At 43.5% G+C, this 18,916-nt stretch overlaps 1 protein-coding gene across 2 annotated transcripts in view; it reads right to left on the bottom strand.

Moving 5' to 3' along the window:
- Window positions 1-18,916, bottom strand: part of cd276 (CD276 molecule) — a 179,675-nt gene that overhangs the window by 74,902 nt on the left and 85,857 nt on the right. For both annotated transcript variants that reach the window (XM_084337199.1, XM_084337198.1), the window contains exon 5: window positions 4,611-4,748. In XM_084337199.1, the coding sequence (XP_084193325.1) occupies window positions 4,611-4,748 (138 nt within the window). The remainder of the gene's footprint in view (window positions 1-4,610; window positions 4,749-18,916) is intronic.

Below are 18,916 nucleotides of genomic sequence, written 5' to 3'. Positions count from 1 at the left end.
GCCTCTCCCTGAACGTCAGCAAAACAAAGGAGATGATTGTGGACTTCAGGAGGTCGGGGGTCAAGGACTACAGCCCCCTCAGCATCGACGGGGCACCGGTTGAGAGAGTCAACAGCTTCAAGTACCTCGGAGCCCACATATCCGAGGACTTGACTTGAAATGGACCATACACATTAACAGTGTGGTGAAGAAGGCACGACAACGCCTCTACTTCCTCAGGCGCCTAAGGAAGTTCCAAGTCAGCCAGAAGATCCTTAAGAACTTCTACTCATGTACAATAGAGAGCATCTTGACCGGCAACATCACCTCCTGGTTTGGGAATAGCACTGCAAAAGACCAAAGCAGGCTACAAAGAGTGACACGTTCAGCCGAACGCACAATTGGAGGGGGGCTCCCCACCCTCCAGAACATTTACTACAAGCGTTGCAAGGGGAAGGCTAAGAGAATTATTAAGGACTCGAGCCACCCGAACAACTGCCTCTTTGAACTGCTGCCGTCAGGCAAGCGATACAGGAGTCTCAAGGCGAGCACAGAAAGACTCAGAAGTAGCTTCTATCCCCAGGCCATCAGGCTGCTAAACGAACAATGAATGAACACTACACAACAACAACCACCAAACACACATAGCACACACATCCACACGCACACACTCACTTTAAACAAACACACTGTAGCACCCACTCCCCACACTTTATATTTATGGATGAAGGATTGCACTACAACTCGTACACCTTACTGTAAATTGTACCTAAAATTGTACCTCATCCCATTTCTGCTTTGCACTAGATAGTACTGTACATTAGTACACTGCATAGTTGTGTATTGTATATTATATGGTAACTCAGAACATTGTACATATGTCTATACCGAACAACTGTGACCTCATTTTCTTCTTCTAAATTCATGCTATATTATGTTATTATGTTATTTGATACTATCTTGTCTAGCACAGTCTCTGGAGCGTAACAGTAAGAAGCATTTTGTATGAAAGTATTCTGTACTTCTGTATGACAACTATTAAAGAACTTGAGAACTTGAACTTGAACACACACACACACACACACACACACACACACACACACACACACACACACACACACACACACACACACACACACACACACACACACACACACACACACACACACACACACACACACACACACACACACACACACACACACACACACACACACACACACACACACACACACACACACACACACACACACACACACACACACACACACACACACACACACACACACACACACACACGTTTTACCAGTCTGTAGTAGCCAGCGTGGGGGGGGGGGGGTAAAATCAACTCAAGAGACACTAACAAATGTAACAAACTGGCGGTAGAAGACTAGCTGACCTTCGTGCCTGTGGCCAGGCATTAAACCTGGAATGTTCTTTCCTGCCAGAAGATTCTGTGTGTATACTGTAGACATGAAAAAAATTATTTAAACTCAAGAGTTCCTTGAGCGGTCTCATTAATGACATCTCTCTCTGTCTCTCTCTCTCCCAATCTCATTGTATCTTTTTACAACATCGGTCACATTTATACATTGGGCCTACTGGCCTCTGTGAAGAGTTTATGAGACAGTGAGCCTCTCTGCATCTTAACAAGGATACTGTGAGGAGTTGAGAGCATGACTGGTTAGCATCCATTATTCAGCGAGCCCTTGAACTGCACGCACATTAGAGACGAGCCAATCGAAAAGAGTTTGGATGTTTCATTGCTCTTTGTATGATGTAGTTCTATGCTCGCCTGCTGAAATTAGTTGTAAGTTTCACTACTAACCTCATGAAAGAAAGAAACACCCTTTCATCTAACATTGGAAGATTAAATGTGGATTTTGGGAGATTTTAAAGAGAATCATCAGATAAATGAGAATAATCTCTGATGAAATGAGTCCTTAATTTGTAGGTAACTTCCTAGCATTTTGTGTATTGGATTGTGCAGTCTGTGTCTCTCTGATTGATTGATTGACATTTGTATTAACAGATTGCAGAATGGGTACAATACAGTACAGCTCAATACACACAATTGTTAAGGGGATGCAGACCAGAGAAAGACTTTCGTCTTGTTTACATCAGGGTCCCCCATTTTCAATTCATCATAATGTAGAAGGGTGGATTATCCCTGCTTGTGGGAGTAGTAGTACACAGACACTGGGTAGTAGGATACTATAGAATTGGACCTATATGTACCCCCGTCTTTGGCCCGGAACGTCGTTCTGGAGGGCTTGCAGCAGGAGTGGATGGGGCCCAGGATTTACTAACCTGGGGACTGGTACTCTGGTCTCCCTCGCCTTCCAAGGCGGTCAGCAGTAGCTCCCCACACACTCTCACTTCCCCCAGTACCTCCGACAGCCCTCCCACACCCAGTGACTGTCAGTTCAATAGTATTATTGGGCTTCCCTTTAAGCAGTACCCTTCCTTGACCACCTGTATAGACCCTTCAAATGCTATTCTGTGAATGGGGTGTAAGGGTTAAATAATTATGCAGTCACAATATTTACCCAGGGGTTAGATTAGCAAATGGAAGAAACAGACACACACACAGTGCTCCCAATAAGGTCTACTTTGTATTGAAGCCTGGGCAGGTTATCAGTTACAGATAATACTTCAGATTTATTCATACATGGCACCGGGTGCTCTCACTGATAATGTAGGGGAAACTATTCCCACCATAGGCACCGCGTGCTCAATACATTAATAACACCCCGCTTGTACTAGGGGAGACCCAGGCATAAAGTAGAGAAACATTGGGAATTCAAATAACAAGAATAATAAAATACCAAAAGAAAACCAAGTAAATGTGGGCCCACGTTACCAAAATAAAACCTACACTAAAGCCGGCTTAAATTGTTTGGGGTACCCCTTAGACACTGGTTGTTAGCGTTCACTTGAATGGACGTTGATGTGGATACACGAGGTACCGTTCGTACTTAGCCAAGATGGCGGACCCACTCTTATCACCTCTCGTCCAGGTGACAAGATGGCGTCGGCGATCCCGCGAGCACAGCCAGCGGGCTGGGCGAACAGCATGGGCAGTGGTTAGCTGGATGAGCGTGCTGTGATGGTGACCTCTGCTGGTGGGAAGAGGCGTCCTCTGTAACGTCTGGGGAACGTCCACTGCTGGCTGTTGCTTGCTGCTGTCGCGCGAACTGCTAATACTGTTGCTACCCTAAACACAGCTAAACTTCGGGTCTGGATGCACCCTCCTGCTATATCGGTTGTACTACTAACGCAACGTGGCTGACTATACCACCGGTCTTCAGCGCCGCGCGCCCGGTAGTCTACTGGAGTCAGACGGACCCGTTAGCAGCATGCTAATACACCGCACACGTACTACTATAACCCGTTAACTATAGACGTTAGTCCCGTTAACTCTAGACATTAGTCCTTCGTTCTGTTTCGCTTACTCACACACTATCACTGGTACTTCTAGGATAACCCGTCAACTAGCAAGTACTTCTTATCACCCGTTGCTCGTTCCAACGGGGCTCTCCTCATAACTTCTGCAACGGGGCTCTTCCAGAGCACACGCCCGCTGTGACTGCGACTGTTCACGGTCAAGTCCACTGCCGAAGAGAGCTTCCTGGTCCTCTCGCCCCCAGGTAACTCCCTCTTCCTCGTTGCTTTCCTCTCTCCTCCGCTCCACCTGCCACCACTGCCACTTCGCCCCCTGCTGGCAACCGCAACTGATCCCACTCTAGGACCACTCCAGAAAGGGAAAAGGTGCTTCAATGTTATTGTTAGTGATCCATACTGAAGCCGGAGAAGAGTAGCGGGGTGGGGGAAATTGTACATTGGAGGGGGTTGGGTTTAGACATTTACAGGGGCCAGTTTCTAATTGCAGTCTCCCGTAGGTGCTCTTTGAGAGTGGTTTTGAAAGTGGGTAGTGATTCACATTCCTTTACAGCTGTGGGTAGGGCGTTCCACATTTTGTTTGAGCCGAATCTGGGTTTAACATGATTTGTGGAGCTCCCTCTGGTGTTGTGGTTGTGGTATTCACTGACCTTTGGGAAGTATTTTCACATGTACATGGGTACCTTAGTGGTGTAGTGTATCTTGTAGACCAGGCCCATTGCAAGTTGCTGTACTCTGTTGTCTACTCTAAGCCATCCTAGTTTGTCAAAGTGGGCAGGGGTGAGGTGGGTTCTAGGAGTAAGGTCAAGCAGTAGTCTGACCATTTGTTTTGTGATGTTTGTAATTTTGTTTTTTAGCGCCTTTGAGGTGCTTTGGTACCATGAGGTGCAAGCATAGTCGTAGTACCCTTGAATGAGTGCTCCTACCAGTCTTCAGGGTATTCTTGTTTACCAGAGAGGAGATCCGGTACAGGAATCTAGTTTGTTGGTTGACTTTTTTTTTATTACATTGGATGCCATTTTGTCACAGGAAGGATTTGCCTCTAGGATGGAACCCATGTATGTAATTTCATCTTTCCTTGCAACAATATTGTCACCCACTGTAACTGAGAAGCCGTCGGTCTTGCTGAGTTTGTTATTTGAACCGAAGAGAATGGACTCTGTTTTACCCAGGTGTAATGATAGTTTGTTATCAGCGAGCCAGGCTCTCTCTTTTTATTTTCTTCTAACCTTCTCTCCTGGCCTCCTCACAGCTCTCCTTGATCTTCCTGCGGCAGACAGCAGCCAAGGCAATGAGCAGACCCAGGAGACACACTGCCAGACCCACTGTTACCCACAGAGCCCCAGGAGGGAACACCATGTTCTGACCTGCAACACATACAAAATACAGAAACACAGTCAGATAGATCTAGAGATCTAGAGATCTACATATATATATATACAGTATATAGATAGATAGACAGACAGACAGACAGACAGACAGACAGACAGACAGACAGACAGACAGACAGACAGACATACAGACATACATACATACATAGAGACAGTCAGTAAGTAAGAGATAGATAGATAGATAGATAGATAGATAGATAGATAGATAGATAGATAGATAGATAGATAGATAGATAGATAGATAGATAGATAGATAGATAGATAGATAGATAGATAGATAGATAGATAGATAGATAGATAGATAGATAGATAGATAGATAGATAGATAGATAGATACAAATATATACAGACATACAGACACAGATACACACGCATGCACACACACACACACACACACACACAAAACAAACTAAAACAATAAATAGCCAGATACTGTACGTACTCGTAGATAGATAGACCTACAGACAGATAGACTATTCAGACTTATAACAAGACTAACTAGACTATCACCGCTACAGTATTGTATCATCAGCTGTCTACAATCTATTGTTAATCTTTATCATCCAAGATCCTGAACCATCATCGCTGTGTTATCGCCACAACATTATATCATCTATGACGATCATCATCATCATCATCCCTATCAACCTCTCCATATTATTAATACATTAATACGAGATGGGGTGATTGTGCCTTTATTTGAATTGAGCAAAGAGATTACTTGGCATCATCCTCGTTAAGACACTTGAGTCTTTTTTCGAACGGGTCCAGATGGCCGGTAGCTTATACCAGTTGCGGTGGATTGTATTTTCATCTCATAACGCGTTGGCATGGCAACAAGATGATGTGAGTTACTAAGTACCCCAGCCCCCCTACCTTCTGCCACGCTGATCTCAGATCAGATGTTACTGTCCCCCCCCCCCCCCCCCTCCCACCACACACACATTTCTGAAATTCCCTGATTTTCATGTCACCCCGTCAGTGCGGAAAAGGTATTTAAATAATAATAAAGAAATAAATAAAAAAGGGAGAGAGAGAGGGAGAGAGATTTTCAGACACATGAGAAGATAACTGTCGACTGGACAGCTCTGGAGTAAATTTGCCCCGGAGACAATTAGATTTGGACATGACAGGATCTTGGCGAACTAAAAACAGAAAAAGAGGATAGTAAAAAAAAAAAATGGTCAGCAGGAAAGGAAAAAAAGAAAAAGATACAGTAGACATGCCCAGATTTCCCCCGGGTATTTTAACGTAACAGAGATGGAAGAAAATAACACAGCAGAGCCGCTAAATAACTAGGGATCTGGCTGGAACACAGGCCTCCTTCATAGCATCCGCTCTGACCAGATCACTGAGCAAAAAATTCATGAAAGGCAAACATTGAATTGCTTGGGGTGGCAACGCCAACCTGTGTCTCCGGTTGATTTCGGTCTTGCCTAATTCAAAAAGTGATATTCTCATTAGAAATATTCTTTCACGAGCACGCCTGGCATTACATGCCTGGCAACGATTACTGCTGCCATGATCACCCGAGACGCTGGCATTTTACACCCATTTAGGCATAAAAGAACAAATTGTTTGGTAAAACATTTTTCATGGCGACTATGGATAGGGAATTTCTTTATTTAATTAAAATGTTCACGACAACATGGATGCATGTACTCTGCCAGCATGTTTAATATCCATAATACTAAAGGTTTGACTAAGATTTTTATGAAACTTTATTGTAATTTTTTTTAAAAATAAAATAAAATAAAAAATAATCTTTTATTTTTAATATATATTTTTTAAACTCATAAAATAAATTGGGTCGCATCTAAATCGGCAGGGTTGGTCGGCAACCGGAACCAATTTTTTTTTCTTTTAGGCCTTATTAATGCGCTTAGTTACCACCAAATATCTCAAGACGTAAAGAGCGTCACTTTAACTGCGCGGTGCGATTTGCGCCAGCCTTTGTGAATTGGGAGTGTTTTTTGAGGAGGCTAATTTGCATAGAAAGGGAGACATGTTCTGCCCATATTACCTCATTTAAAGGTCCCCTATCTTATAAATGGCCTTTTCCAGTGGCTTGCATTGTTTTCTAGCAATGTGGGGTTGTACCAACACTGACTAGGTGTGAAATTCTCATTCAGGCGCATTCCTCCAGTTCAGCTGAGACAAGATCCTCCCCCACTAAACCAAGCCATTCTGAATTTAGCGGATCTGTGACGTGTAAGAATTCTGATCTGCGTAACCTCAGCTCCTTCTGTGGTTGTAGCCACCGCCCACAATCAACAATTTGAGGAAGTTAGCGATCTCTCCTCAGCTCTCTCCCCCTGCTTTTTACACACACACGCGACTCGAGCACACATGCACATACACGCGTCGCAGTTTCCCTGTCAGACAGCACTTCCCCAAAAGCGAGAGAGAGAGAGGGAGATATAGAGAGAGAGGGAGAGACAGATAGAGAGAGAGGCTCATACAGTGCGAGTCTCGGAGCGATCTCTCCTCAGCTCTCTCCCCCTGCTTTTTACACACACATGCGACTCGAGCACACATGCACATACACGCGTTGTGCGCTCTGTGCTCTCGTCTCTCTCTCTCTCTCCCTCTATATCTCTCTATCTGTCTCTACCTCTCTCTCTCTCTCTCCCTTTCTATCTCGCTCTCTCTCTCTCTCCCCCAAAGGTATCTGCCAGTGCAGGTGGGTGACTGTTACTCAAAGCGCATTGCGTTAATTGCCGGAGCCCAGCCAAAAACAGCTTGGATTTTGTAAGGGGAGAAAGTGGTGCACCAAAGTACTTGATTAAAAATACAAAACAATGCATTTTATTGAAAAAAAATGTACATATGTGTTCCATAGACTCACTGGAATAGTGTAAAATTGCCCAAATAGTGAAAGAAATAGCTAAATAGTTCCCCTTTAAATATGAGCAATTAGCACCGGACGCAATGCTGATGGAACGCAGTTACCACCTAATTTCACCCGTTGCGCTTCCTTTGTGAATAGCAAACTGTGTTTCAGAGCTATTTGCGCCAGCATAGCATCAGAAAAAGCCGTGCAATCCCCTTTAAGGCTTTCACACCGGCCAGGCTCCGTGCTGGAGCCAGTTCCCGAACGTAATCTCACACCGGCCGGCGCGCTCAGACCGGGATTAATTGGTTCAGAACGTGACAAATCGGTGCTCAGCTGGCACCGAAAATTTGTTGGTTTTTCCTCCCGAACCGTGACATCATCAGTGGGCGTGTCATATTCTAGTCTGTGAAGACGAGTAAACGGGGGAAAGTAGAGAGTCGGCATTGCACTCAACCAATCCATTCAACAGGAAGCGATTTGCGAGTGCAATACACCATCCAACCAGAGTGGATAAAGAAATGCTCCAGAAATTAATATGCGTAGGGAAAGGCTTAACAAGTCGGCGCGAGAGCGCACCCACAAAAGAATACACGCACACACACGCTGTATACGTTTGAAATGAATCGTTCCAGCAAAGTATGCTTCTATTATTCGAATTACTTGTTTTAATGGGTATCATAGTAGTAAGTCCTACTGTAGAACATGACATAATAGCATGACATCTGATTTATTAATGCCAATACTGGACGACAACCGCAATTGGCACTTGAAAAGTGTAAATGATGGATTAGTCAGGAGCAGTTCATAACGGCCCATTTAGCTCAACTGGTTAGTGCGCTGCCTGTGGAGCATATGGTCCCCAGTTCAAATATCTTGATTACTTTTTTTTTTGTAACGTTAAATGGGGACGAAAACTGTAAACAAAAGTTTATGTTAATTTTCACCATAAAAATGCTGTGCCCTCGAAATACAAAACAAAATTACGAAAATCAATTAAGGGGGGCAAAAAAAGCCCTGGAAATATTTTTTTTATTTCGAACCCTGATATAGGCTCTAATACGAAATATGTGGAGGCATATAGGCTCTAATACGAGCTCTGAGGAGAGGCATATAGGCTCTAATACAAGCTATGTGGAGAGGCATATAGGCTCTAATACGAGCTCTGAGGAGAGGCATATAGGCTCTAATACGAGCTCTGAGGAGAGGCATATAGGCTCTAATACCAGCTCTGAGGAGAGGCATATAGGCTCTAATACAAGCTATGTGGAGAGGAGAGGCATATAGGCTCTAATACGAGCTCTGAGGAGAGGCATATAGGCTCTAATACAAGCTCTGAGGAGAGGCATATAGGCTCTAATACGAGCTCTGAGGAGAGGCATATAGGCTCTAATACAAGCTATGTGGAGAGGAGAGGCATATAGGCTCTAATACGAGCTCTGAGGAGAGGCATATACAGTAGGCTCTAATACCAGCTCTGAGGAGAGGCATATAGGCTCTAATACAAGCTATGGGGACAGACATAATATATACTCTAATACAAGCTCTGAGGAGAAGTATATATAGGCTATAATATTACACAGCCAAAATAGTGGTCAGACGAAAGCACCCTTTGGATTTGGGGAGAGGAATCCTCAGATAGAAATCCAATCGAATTCAGCAGATGCAGAACAGAAGGCCAGACATGTGGCAGATTGTTGCATGAAACAGGACTCAGACTAAATGAAAAGCCACGGAGAGGAAGGGAGGGGGGCAAGGGATGACCTGAATAAGGCATAACAAAAATAATGGTTGGTTTCAGGTTGCCGACCGACTCTGCCGATTTAGGTGCGACCCAATATATTTTATGAGTTTTAAAAAAAAATTATATATTAAAAAAAAAAATCCGTTTTTTTTTTTTTTTTTTTTTTTTTATAGAATAAAGTTTCATCGAAATCTTAGTCAAACATTTAGTATTATGGATATTAAACATGCTGGCAGAGTACATGCATCCATGTTGTTGTGAACATTTTAACCCTTTCACTGCCACACGACAGCCGGTTAACCCTTTCACTGTGACAATACAGAAGGTTAGCCCTTTACTATCACACAACCGACGGCGATGCTCCATCATTAGCATCATTAGCTCCGCGGATGCGGAGCTAATGATGCTAATGATGGAGCATCGCCGTCGGTTGTGTGATAGTAAAGGGCTAACCTTCTGTCGTGTGGCAGTGAAAGGGTTAATTAAATAAAGAAATTCCCTATCCATAGTCGCCGTGGGAAAGAATTAAAAAAAAATAAAAATAAAAAAAAATTCCCTACCTACCCATGGCCAAACTGACAACCAACCTGAAACCAACTATTATTTTTGTTAGGCCCTATATGTATCCCTGCCATTTGACTGAATTCACCTGTCTATATGTATCCCTGCCATTTGACTGAATTCACCTGTCTATGTATCCCTGCCATTTGACTGAATTCACCTGTCTATGTATCCCTGCCACTTGACTGAATTCACCTGTCTATGTATCCCTGCCACTTGACTGAATTCACCTGTCTATGTATCCCTGCCATTTGACTGAATTCACCTGTCTATGTATCCCTGCCACTTGACTGAATTCACCTGTCTATGTATCCCTGCCATTTGACTGAATTCACCTGTCTATATGTATCCCTGCCACTTGACTGAATTCACCTGTCTATATGTATCCCTGCCATTTGACTGAATTCACCTGTCTATATGTATCCCTGCCACTTGACTGAATTCACCTGTCTATATGTATCCCTGCCATTTGACTGAATTCACCTGTCTATATGTATCCCTGCCACTTGACTGAATTCACCTGTCTATGTATCCCTGCCACTTGACTGAATTCACCTGTCTATGTATCCCTGCCACTTGACTGAATTCACCTGTCTATGTATCCCTACCACTTGGCTGCATAACCCGGCATAGCAGCAAGCAACAACTGATAAATAAATCTGAGAATAAATCTGAGAATTCCGGCAATTGTTGATCTGCCAATACTAATGATTATAATACTATAAATATAGGGGGGGGGGGGGGCAACCATAACCACCACTCAGCTCTTACCATAAATATTGATTTTGTTGAGAGCACCCTCAAATGCAACGGCCTCCGTAAAGGCCCTCTGCTACTGTCCAAACCAAGATAAACAACCAGACATCAGGGAGAGAGCAGAGAATCTGGAAAAGTCAATCTTGTCATTTTGATAAAGCTGCGCATGCCTCCCCGGGCTACTCATGACTGATGACGGCGTGACTGGCGGTCCACTGAGCCCCTTCGCTCTGCTCTATTTAAAGAATGACCATCTGAAAGGCTCATACGAACAGCAACCCCACCCCCCCAAAAAATAACAATAACAACAACAACAACAACACACATATAAAGTCCATCGTATATGCACTGACTCGCACATAATACGACTAGAGACACACTATAATAAGACCAAAAAATTATGAATGCGTCTGGCAAAACGGAGGTTCAGTGGTTCTCTTTGTCTTTTATCCATTCTCTTTTCTTTGGCTTTTGTCCCCCCCCCCCCCCCCCCCCCCCCCTCCACTGTCCTCTCACTTCCTCCAGGCAGCCTGATAAAGACAAATGCCATAGTCGGCTATCATTTCTACGGCGAGGCCCGAAGGGGCTGCTGGGATCACATTTTTCTCCTTCTCTTGTTTGATGATGTGATTTTGTTTTCTTCAGAAATAGATTTGTCTCTAATGGCTCTGTTTACCTACCCCCCCCACCCCCCTGCCCCCTCTCTCCCTGCCAGGCCAGGAAGACAATCCACGGTCACCGTATAGAGAGAGTTTGCAGGCAGAGCCACAGTGAAGGGGGCCACAGGGACCCTGAGTTGGCTCTATACTGAGCACACAGCACACAGCGCCTGCCAACTAAAACACATGTGTTTGGTATGTGAGGTTGTACTAAAGAATAATTACACTGGAACTGGAAAAAATATATGCATCTTCAGGGCTGTTATCTTTGATAAAAATAAGTGGACATGTGTACATCCCAAAGACCTGAGTCAGTTGCTATGGGTGCATTCGCTTGTAGAGAATGACAGTAAATTAATTCAGACAGACAGATAGAGAGACACACTGACAGATGGAGAGACAAACAGACAAACAGACATACAGACAGACAGACAGACAGACACACAGACAGACAGACAGACAGACAGACAGACAGACAGACAGACAGACAGACAGACAGACAGACAGACAGACAGACAGACAGACAGACAGACAGACAGACAGACAGACAGACAGACAGACAGACAGACAGACAGACAGACAGACAGACAGACAGACAGACAGACAGACAGACAGACAGACAGACAGACAGACAGACAGACAGACAGACAGACAGACAGACAGACAGACAGACAGACAGACAGACAGACAGACAGACAGACAGACAGACAGACAGACAGAGTTAATGACTGCACATCCTCACCTTCCTTCCTGTGGGAGATGATTAAGGACTTAAAACCTTCAATAAATTGAGAAATAATATGAGAGCAATATAAGCACTGTGCAGTATTTTGTTTTATTATCTATGTAGGCCTATGAGGTGTTGTTGTTTCTCCACAGGTTATGTAGACCACACCTGGAGTATATCCGCTTGCCATTGATCCCCTTCACTCTAGGTGTTTTGTGTATGACAGGGAGCCACAGGAGAGAGAAGGGGAAAATAGATATGTAATGGGGGCACAAACACAAGGATGATAAAACACCACTGCCACATGGAGCCTCAACAAAGGGTCACATCACCGCTGAGGAATGAGCCTTCCCAAGTCTCTGGAAGGCCCTATTGGGGTCCCAGCCGGGGTAGAACACCTGTATCTGCAGGAATTTTTACTGGGCCTGAGTGTGTTTTCTCTCCGGCACCGTTGGTGGAATTAAGCGCTCATATACAAGTACATGGCCTGTCATCTGGGGCTCCGCTACTACCCAGTTTTACCTGCTTAAAATCCAGCTTCTTAGCAATGAATGAATGAATGAATGAATGAATGAATTTATTCACACACACACACGATACATTACATGTAAATATCCTCATGTGATACAACAACGTCGCAATTGTGTGCATGTGCCAGGTCTCCCAAGAAGCTATTTAAAGCTTTTGGAGGGAGCCTGAACACAATATAGACAGAATATAAACAACAAAACAATAAACAAAAAACAAAACATACAACGTGGGTAGGTTTACACACCTACCTACTAACTGACATATAACATAGATACATAATACAGACAATTTATATTCCTAAGTTATAATTTTAATTAGAGATATGATTTAAGCAGTTCCTCTTTCAGTGATTTTTTAAATGTTTTAAAGGATTTAGTAATTTTCAGATTCTCGTCAAGCTTGTTCCAGATCTGTGGACCCCTGCATGCTATGCTTAGGATAGCACAATTTAGCCTTCTCCTCTTGCCAAATATAAGATGCCTATTTCTTGTGTTATGGATGTGCAGTGGTTGGCAGACTGGGACAAGCTCAGACAGTCTGTGATTCATGTTGTTGACAACTTGATACATAATTGATGCATTTTGATGAATGTTAAATTCAGCGACAAAGCGATGGAACAGAGGTTGTGAGGGCGCTTTATACCCGGACCATGATAGTACTCGTAGTATTTTCTTTTGTAAGCTTTCAAGTTTCTTGAGATGGCTGGGGTAAGTGTTGCACCAAATGACATTACAGTAATTAATGAGGGGTTCATACAAGGTTTTATATAGAGTGAGAAGGGCAGGCAAGGGAAGAAAATGACATATTTTGCAGAATAAGCCAACATATTTGGACAGTTTTGTTTGTAGATATTTTATGTGGCATTTGAAATTGAGTGATTCATCGATGACGACCCCCAGGAATTTTGTGGACACCACTCTTGACAGCTCCTTTCCATTTATTTGTATGCACATGTGATGTGTGTGCATCCAATTTGAGTGGAAGACAATAAAGTTTGTTTTGCTGAGATTAAGTGATAATTTGTTGCATTTAAACCAGGTGTCCACTTTTTGTAGTTCTGTGTTGAGTAGATCTTGTAGCTCGAGTGGATTTTTATGTGACAGAAACAAATTAGTGTCATCAGCGAATATTACTTTGTGCAGAAGTTCAGATGAGTTGACAAATTCATTTATATATAGAATAAATAGTAAAGGCCCTAGAATTGACCCCTGGGGGACCCCATATTTGATGTTCATTTTTATTGATTTGTGATTGTTTATATCGATGTACTGTTGCCTACCATATAGCTACTGAACCAGTTGAGAGCCAGACCCCTTATGCCATAATGGTGCAGTTTCCCAGGTAGAATAGTGAAGTCAATGGTGTCAAAGGCCTTTGATAAGTCCAAGAAAACGCCCACCCCACAATCGCCCTGATCAATGGCATCATGTATTTTTTCAATGAGGTCTAATATTGCCATGTATGTTGTTCTCTTTTTCCTAAAGCCGTATTGAGAACTGCCAAAGGACAATAATGTCCCTTGACAAGAGCACGGCTGCTGGCTAAAAGGAGTGCTGAATGCTCATCACAGATGAGCTGAACGGATGAGGATGAGAGAAGGAGGAGTCAATTAGTTGTTTCTCTCATTGCAAGGATGGACCAAAGGATTGCCCTTTAGAGCTGCTGTCAGCCTGTTTAACAGGCTCAGAAGTGAGAGGTGTGTGCAGGGGACACTGTTGCAGTGATCATAAAAGAGCCTTCTGAACTAGTGGCTAGCCCTGAGGTGGAGCGGCACTAGGCCTGGCCCTTCTGGAGGCCCTGGAGACCACAGGGGCACTACCACACAGTCCTTAGGACCAGAAAACACACCTATAATGTCCTATGACAAGTCACTAGCAAGGACACATGCATTATTATTGGACAGTAGTCCAAGTAGTCCATGGGATGACCTACTACTAGTAAAGGTATGACACTGAGGGGAGACACTAAAATGAGTAAAAACTCTGACACATCAGTAAATAAACTGAGTAGCCTCTCGGTTGTTTGTCACATTGACCTACCTTGGTGGTGTGTTGGGGTCTTGTCTCTCATCCCACTATTAATTCCAGGCAATGTTATGTCATTAAAGTACAGGGAAAATATGATTTCTCCTTTCTCTGCACTAGCTAAGAGCTCTCCCCACTGTAAACAAGCTAGGTGCGCATGGAGCTACCTTGCTCACACCTTGACCTTGACAGCCCATTGCCTTGGTAACACAGAGAAATGGATAAATCATCTTTTTACTATACTTTAATGAGATGGCATTGCCAGGAATTAATTGCGGAATGAGAGACAAGACCCCAATACACCACCAAGGTGAGTCAAAGTGACTGACGACCATTATTGGTGGGAGATTATTTATATATTTGATTTTTCAATGTGCTGCTTTCAGACCCAAGGGGAGACCTAGTGTGTGCAGCCTTCTGTGGGTCTGACGTGTCGCGGGGACAAAACAGCAGCTCAACTTAACCACATCCTACCCAAACACAGGTAGGGAGGTGATTGATGCACATGAGAACAAACAAGCTGGCAGACAGTCGGGTGATTCAAACCTTTTCATTCTGTTTCCTTCCATTCAGTCCCGGCAGTCTCTCAGGACAGAGATTGGCAGCAACAATAGCAACATCAGTAAGGGGAAGGAGAGGAAGCTGCGATGTCAAGAGGGCAGGGATTAGCCAGGATAGGAGACAGGAACATTGAAGATGAGGGTGTGTAATCGGAGTGACGGCTGGCAAACTCCCTATGCAGGGGGTAACGTTGCTCTTGGGCAATGACTTGGCTGGAGGTTCAGTGAGGTTACACTGAACCAATGACTTTGAATTTGCTTCTGCTTCAACCCAATGATATGCGTTTGTTCTGTCCGGCAAAAGGTGACCATCAAACCCTTGCCTTGTTGCCTCTTGTTCAAAAAAAATAATACAAATTTAAAAAACTGGTAGTGCCGGCGTGAAGCACTGTGGTTTTCTCTAGACCCACCTCCCCAGGAGAGGACACACAAAGCTCACTAGGAGGGTGAAAAAAAACTTGGCAAACTGAGATGGATGGTTACAGGTTTTTGTCCTGTCATCATATTTAGCAATTTTTTTGGCATTTCAATTAATTACTTTTCAGCTAGATGCTAGCTTGCTGTCTCATTGGCATGCGGGGAGGCAAAGCACCCCTCTCTCGGATGACCTAGCGCACATTTTCTTACACAATTTGTCTGAAATTATTGCCCTTCCCTTGACGCTGCGGCTTGCGGAAAACACCAGTGTATGATGTGCAGCCGCACACATTAGAACAGAGTAATGACTCTGCATTCATTACAATAACGTTTTGTAAAACAACGCCTATTTTTCTTCCAGAGACGGAACTAGGCACCAATGGAGGAGTGAGTGAGCGAGTGAGTGAGTGAGTGAGTGAGTGAGTGAATGAGTGAGTGAGTGAGTGAATGAGTGAGCGAGTGAGTGAATGAGCGAGTGAACGAGTGAGTGAGTGAGTGAGTGAGTGAGTGAGTGAGTGAGTGAATGAGTGAGTGAATGAGCGAGTGAATGAGTGAGTGAGTGAGTGAGTGAGTGAGTGAGTGAGTGAGTGAGTGAGTGAGTGAGTGAGTGAGTGAGTGAGTGAGTGAGTGAGTGAGTGAGTGAGCGAGTGAGTGGGCGAGTGACTGATGTGGGCGTCAACAATTAGTTTGTCTACAAGTGAGTGCGTGGTGGAAATAGCTAATTAACACGTGACTGGGCTGGAATCCAAGACAAAGATCTTCTAGTCCAGCGGTTCTCAACAAGGGTGCCGTGGCCCACTAGGGGGCCTCAGAGAGCGGCCTTGATATTTTCGTTTTTTATTATTATTATAATTTTTTTAATAAAATTACAGAAAATGTTCACTAAAGTGGTATCTGTTGCAGCTGCACTGTTTTCCATGAAAATAGCATATTTGGATAAGTTTGACCATTTCTCAAAAACTGAAAATCATTATTAAAAAAAATACAGAAAAGTTACTCTGGATAAAGAACCCCTTTATAGAGAACATTGAGACAAAGCTTCCTGACACATCTCCATCCAAACTATTGGAAGAACTCATTGAAATCTCATCTGATCCACCTGGAGAGCTAGTTTCAGTGAAGTATCTCATGATGCAGCAGTTAAGGTGTTGATACCATTCACATTCAGCACCACATAGCTGTGTGAAGCTGGCTTTTCATCCATGACAGCTCTGAAAACAAAATATAGGGCCAAGTTGAGCCTTGAGGATGACATGCCTTGTCAAAGATATCCCCACGTATTGACCGTATTATTAGCCAGCAGCAGCAGACCTCGCATTGAGCTAGAAATGTCCACTGAGTGAACAAGTACTTATTTTCTGTATTTATTTATATTTCTTGAGAAATGGTAACTTGGTGATCCTTTTCGGTATTTTTTTTAAATAATGATTTTCTGTTTTTGAGAAATGGTCAAACTTATCCAAAATGCTATTTGATTTACTACTACAAGCATTGTAATGTCAACAGTACTAAGCACTCAAATAAACATTATTTTGAAAGCAAGCACTTTTGTCATCATTGTAGCAAAAAAGACAGGAGGGGAAAAGTCGTATGTAGGGGGGCCCTGGAATATTTTATTGGACACAGGGGAGCCTTGGCAGCAGAAAGGTTGAGAACCCACTCAAGAACCCCACACTGTCCCTCAGACAGGTGAGGCTGCTACTGGCCTTCACCCTGGAATTATTTTTGGCTCAGGGTCTGTGGATTTGAAATGTTGAGTTGATGTGTGGGGAGGTCGCCTCTCCCTCTCAATGAGTGCGACTGCCGATCTGATCGATCCCAACGTGAATACTCCCAGCAGCAGCTCAATGGTAACCTTCCCCTGAGAGAAGTGACAATGGAGAGAGGCGCAGCGAGGAACTGCTGGGCTTGAGCTGTAATTGACCCGCGTAGGGATTCAGGTTTGTAGAAACGGAGACAATGCCTGCACAGCTAACTAACCAGTGACAAAATGTAGCCTAATAAGCCTCTGGAGAACCCTAGCCCTCGTGTTCATGAAGGACATTCTGACAAATTAATTATACAAAAACGACCTTTATAATACCATCATTATTGCATTAAAATGTATAGATGTTCATGATCCCCATTAGTTGCTTCCTTAGAAACAACTATTCTTCCTGGGGTCCACACAAAAGACAAACTATATATATATATAACCATACATATAACCATCACATGATGTACATTCACACAGTCACAATTATCAATAAAAACGATTGAAAAAAAGAAAATAAAAATAATATAGGAAGTTCTCTCACCACATTTGATCATATAGTTAAGCACCACAATCAGCCATCACCTCAGAGGAAATCACATCATATATAGTCCAGATTTCTTTATGAATAATTGCTGTTCTTAAATTGACTTGTAATGGGTTAAATACAGTGGTAAGATGTCAATCACTAATGTATACTGGAAAAGTAATATTGTTGAATAAAGGTATGCCTGCGTCAAAACTATCAAAATAAAAATGATATTGATGATATGATATTTTGACCATATATCCCTAGTATAGTCAGTGGGCCGATATCAAAATTCAATACTGATATTTAGAAAATGGCTGATATGGGCCCTATATCAGTCGACCACTAATAGTGAAATAAGTGATTTCTCCCGAGTCTGCTTCTCACATTCTGCTATATCTGTCAACCTCATCCAGCACTGTGGCTCCAGCCGCTTCTCAGCACAGCAGCTCCCCTGGTCCTCAAAGCCCCAACAGGGCCTCAATTAAAAAGTCCTCTGATGTCTGCTAACTGACAAGAGACTCCATCACTTCCACACGCCTTCCTCCTCCGAGACTGACATTAAGATGTTGGGAGGCAGAGTGGACTATCGATTTATTTTTTGTTCCATCGCCCAGACCGAAGTGGCGACAGCAAAACTTTTGCAGGCTCAATATTTAGTTGAAAATGTCGTGTTCTCTAAAATTGTAATTCGCTTTAAAACAAGAGCTGACTGTGAGATGTTGTGGTTCTGTAGGAGGGAATAGGTAGTGACAGCTATCAGAGCCAAAGCAGACAAACTGCCGGGCTGATTGAGTGGGACGTGGAGTGAAGGAGCAGCGATGAGAGAGAGACACATGGCCACATAGCATTTCAAATAAGAGGGATCTGCATTTGGGCCATTCCTAAAAAACATGCTCCTTTTTTTTTATCCACTTTTTCCTCCTTATTTTTCCATTTTTTTCCCATCCCAATTTCGCCTCGCCAGTTCCCTCTTCAATTCTCCCCTCCCCTGTCTCGAACGTTGCTAGACTATGCTTCCCACTGGTCGGCTGCAGTGAGGACCTAGCC

This window comes from Notolepis coatsorum, assembly GCF_963971535.1.
Source record: "Notolepis coatsorum genome assembly, chromosome: 20".
Taxonomy (NCBI): domain Eukaryota; kingdom Metazoa; phylum Chordata; class Actinopteri; order Aulopiformes; family Paralepididae; genus Notolepis; species Notolepis coatsorum.
Note: the sequence above shows the minus strand (reverse complement) of the source record. Positions and strands in the feature narration are given on the sequence as shown.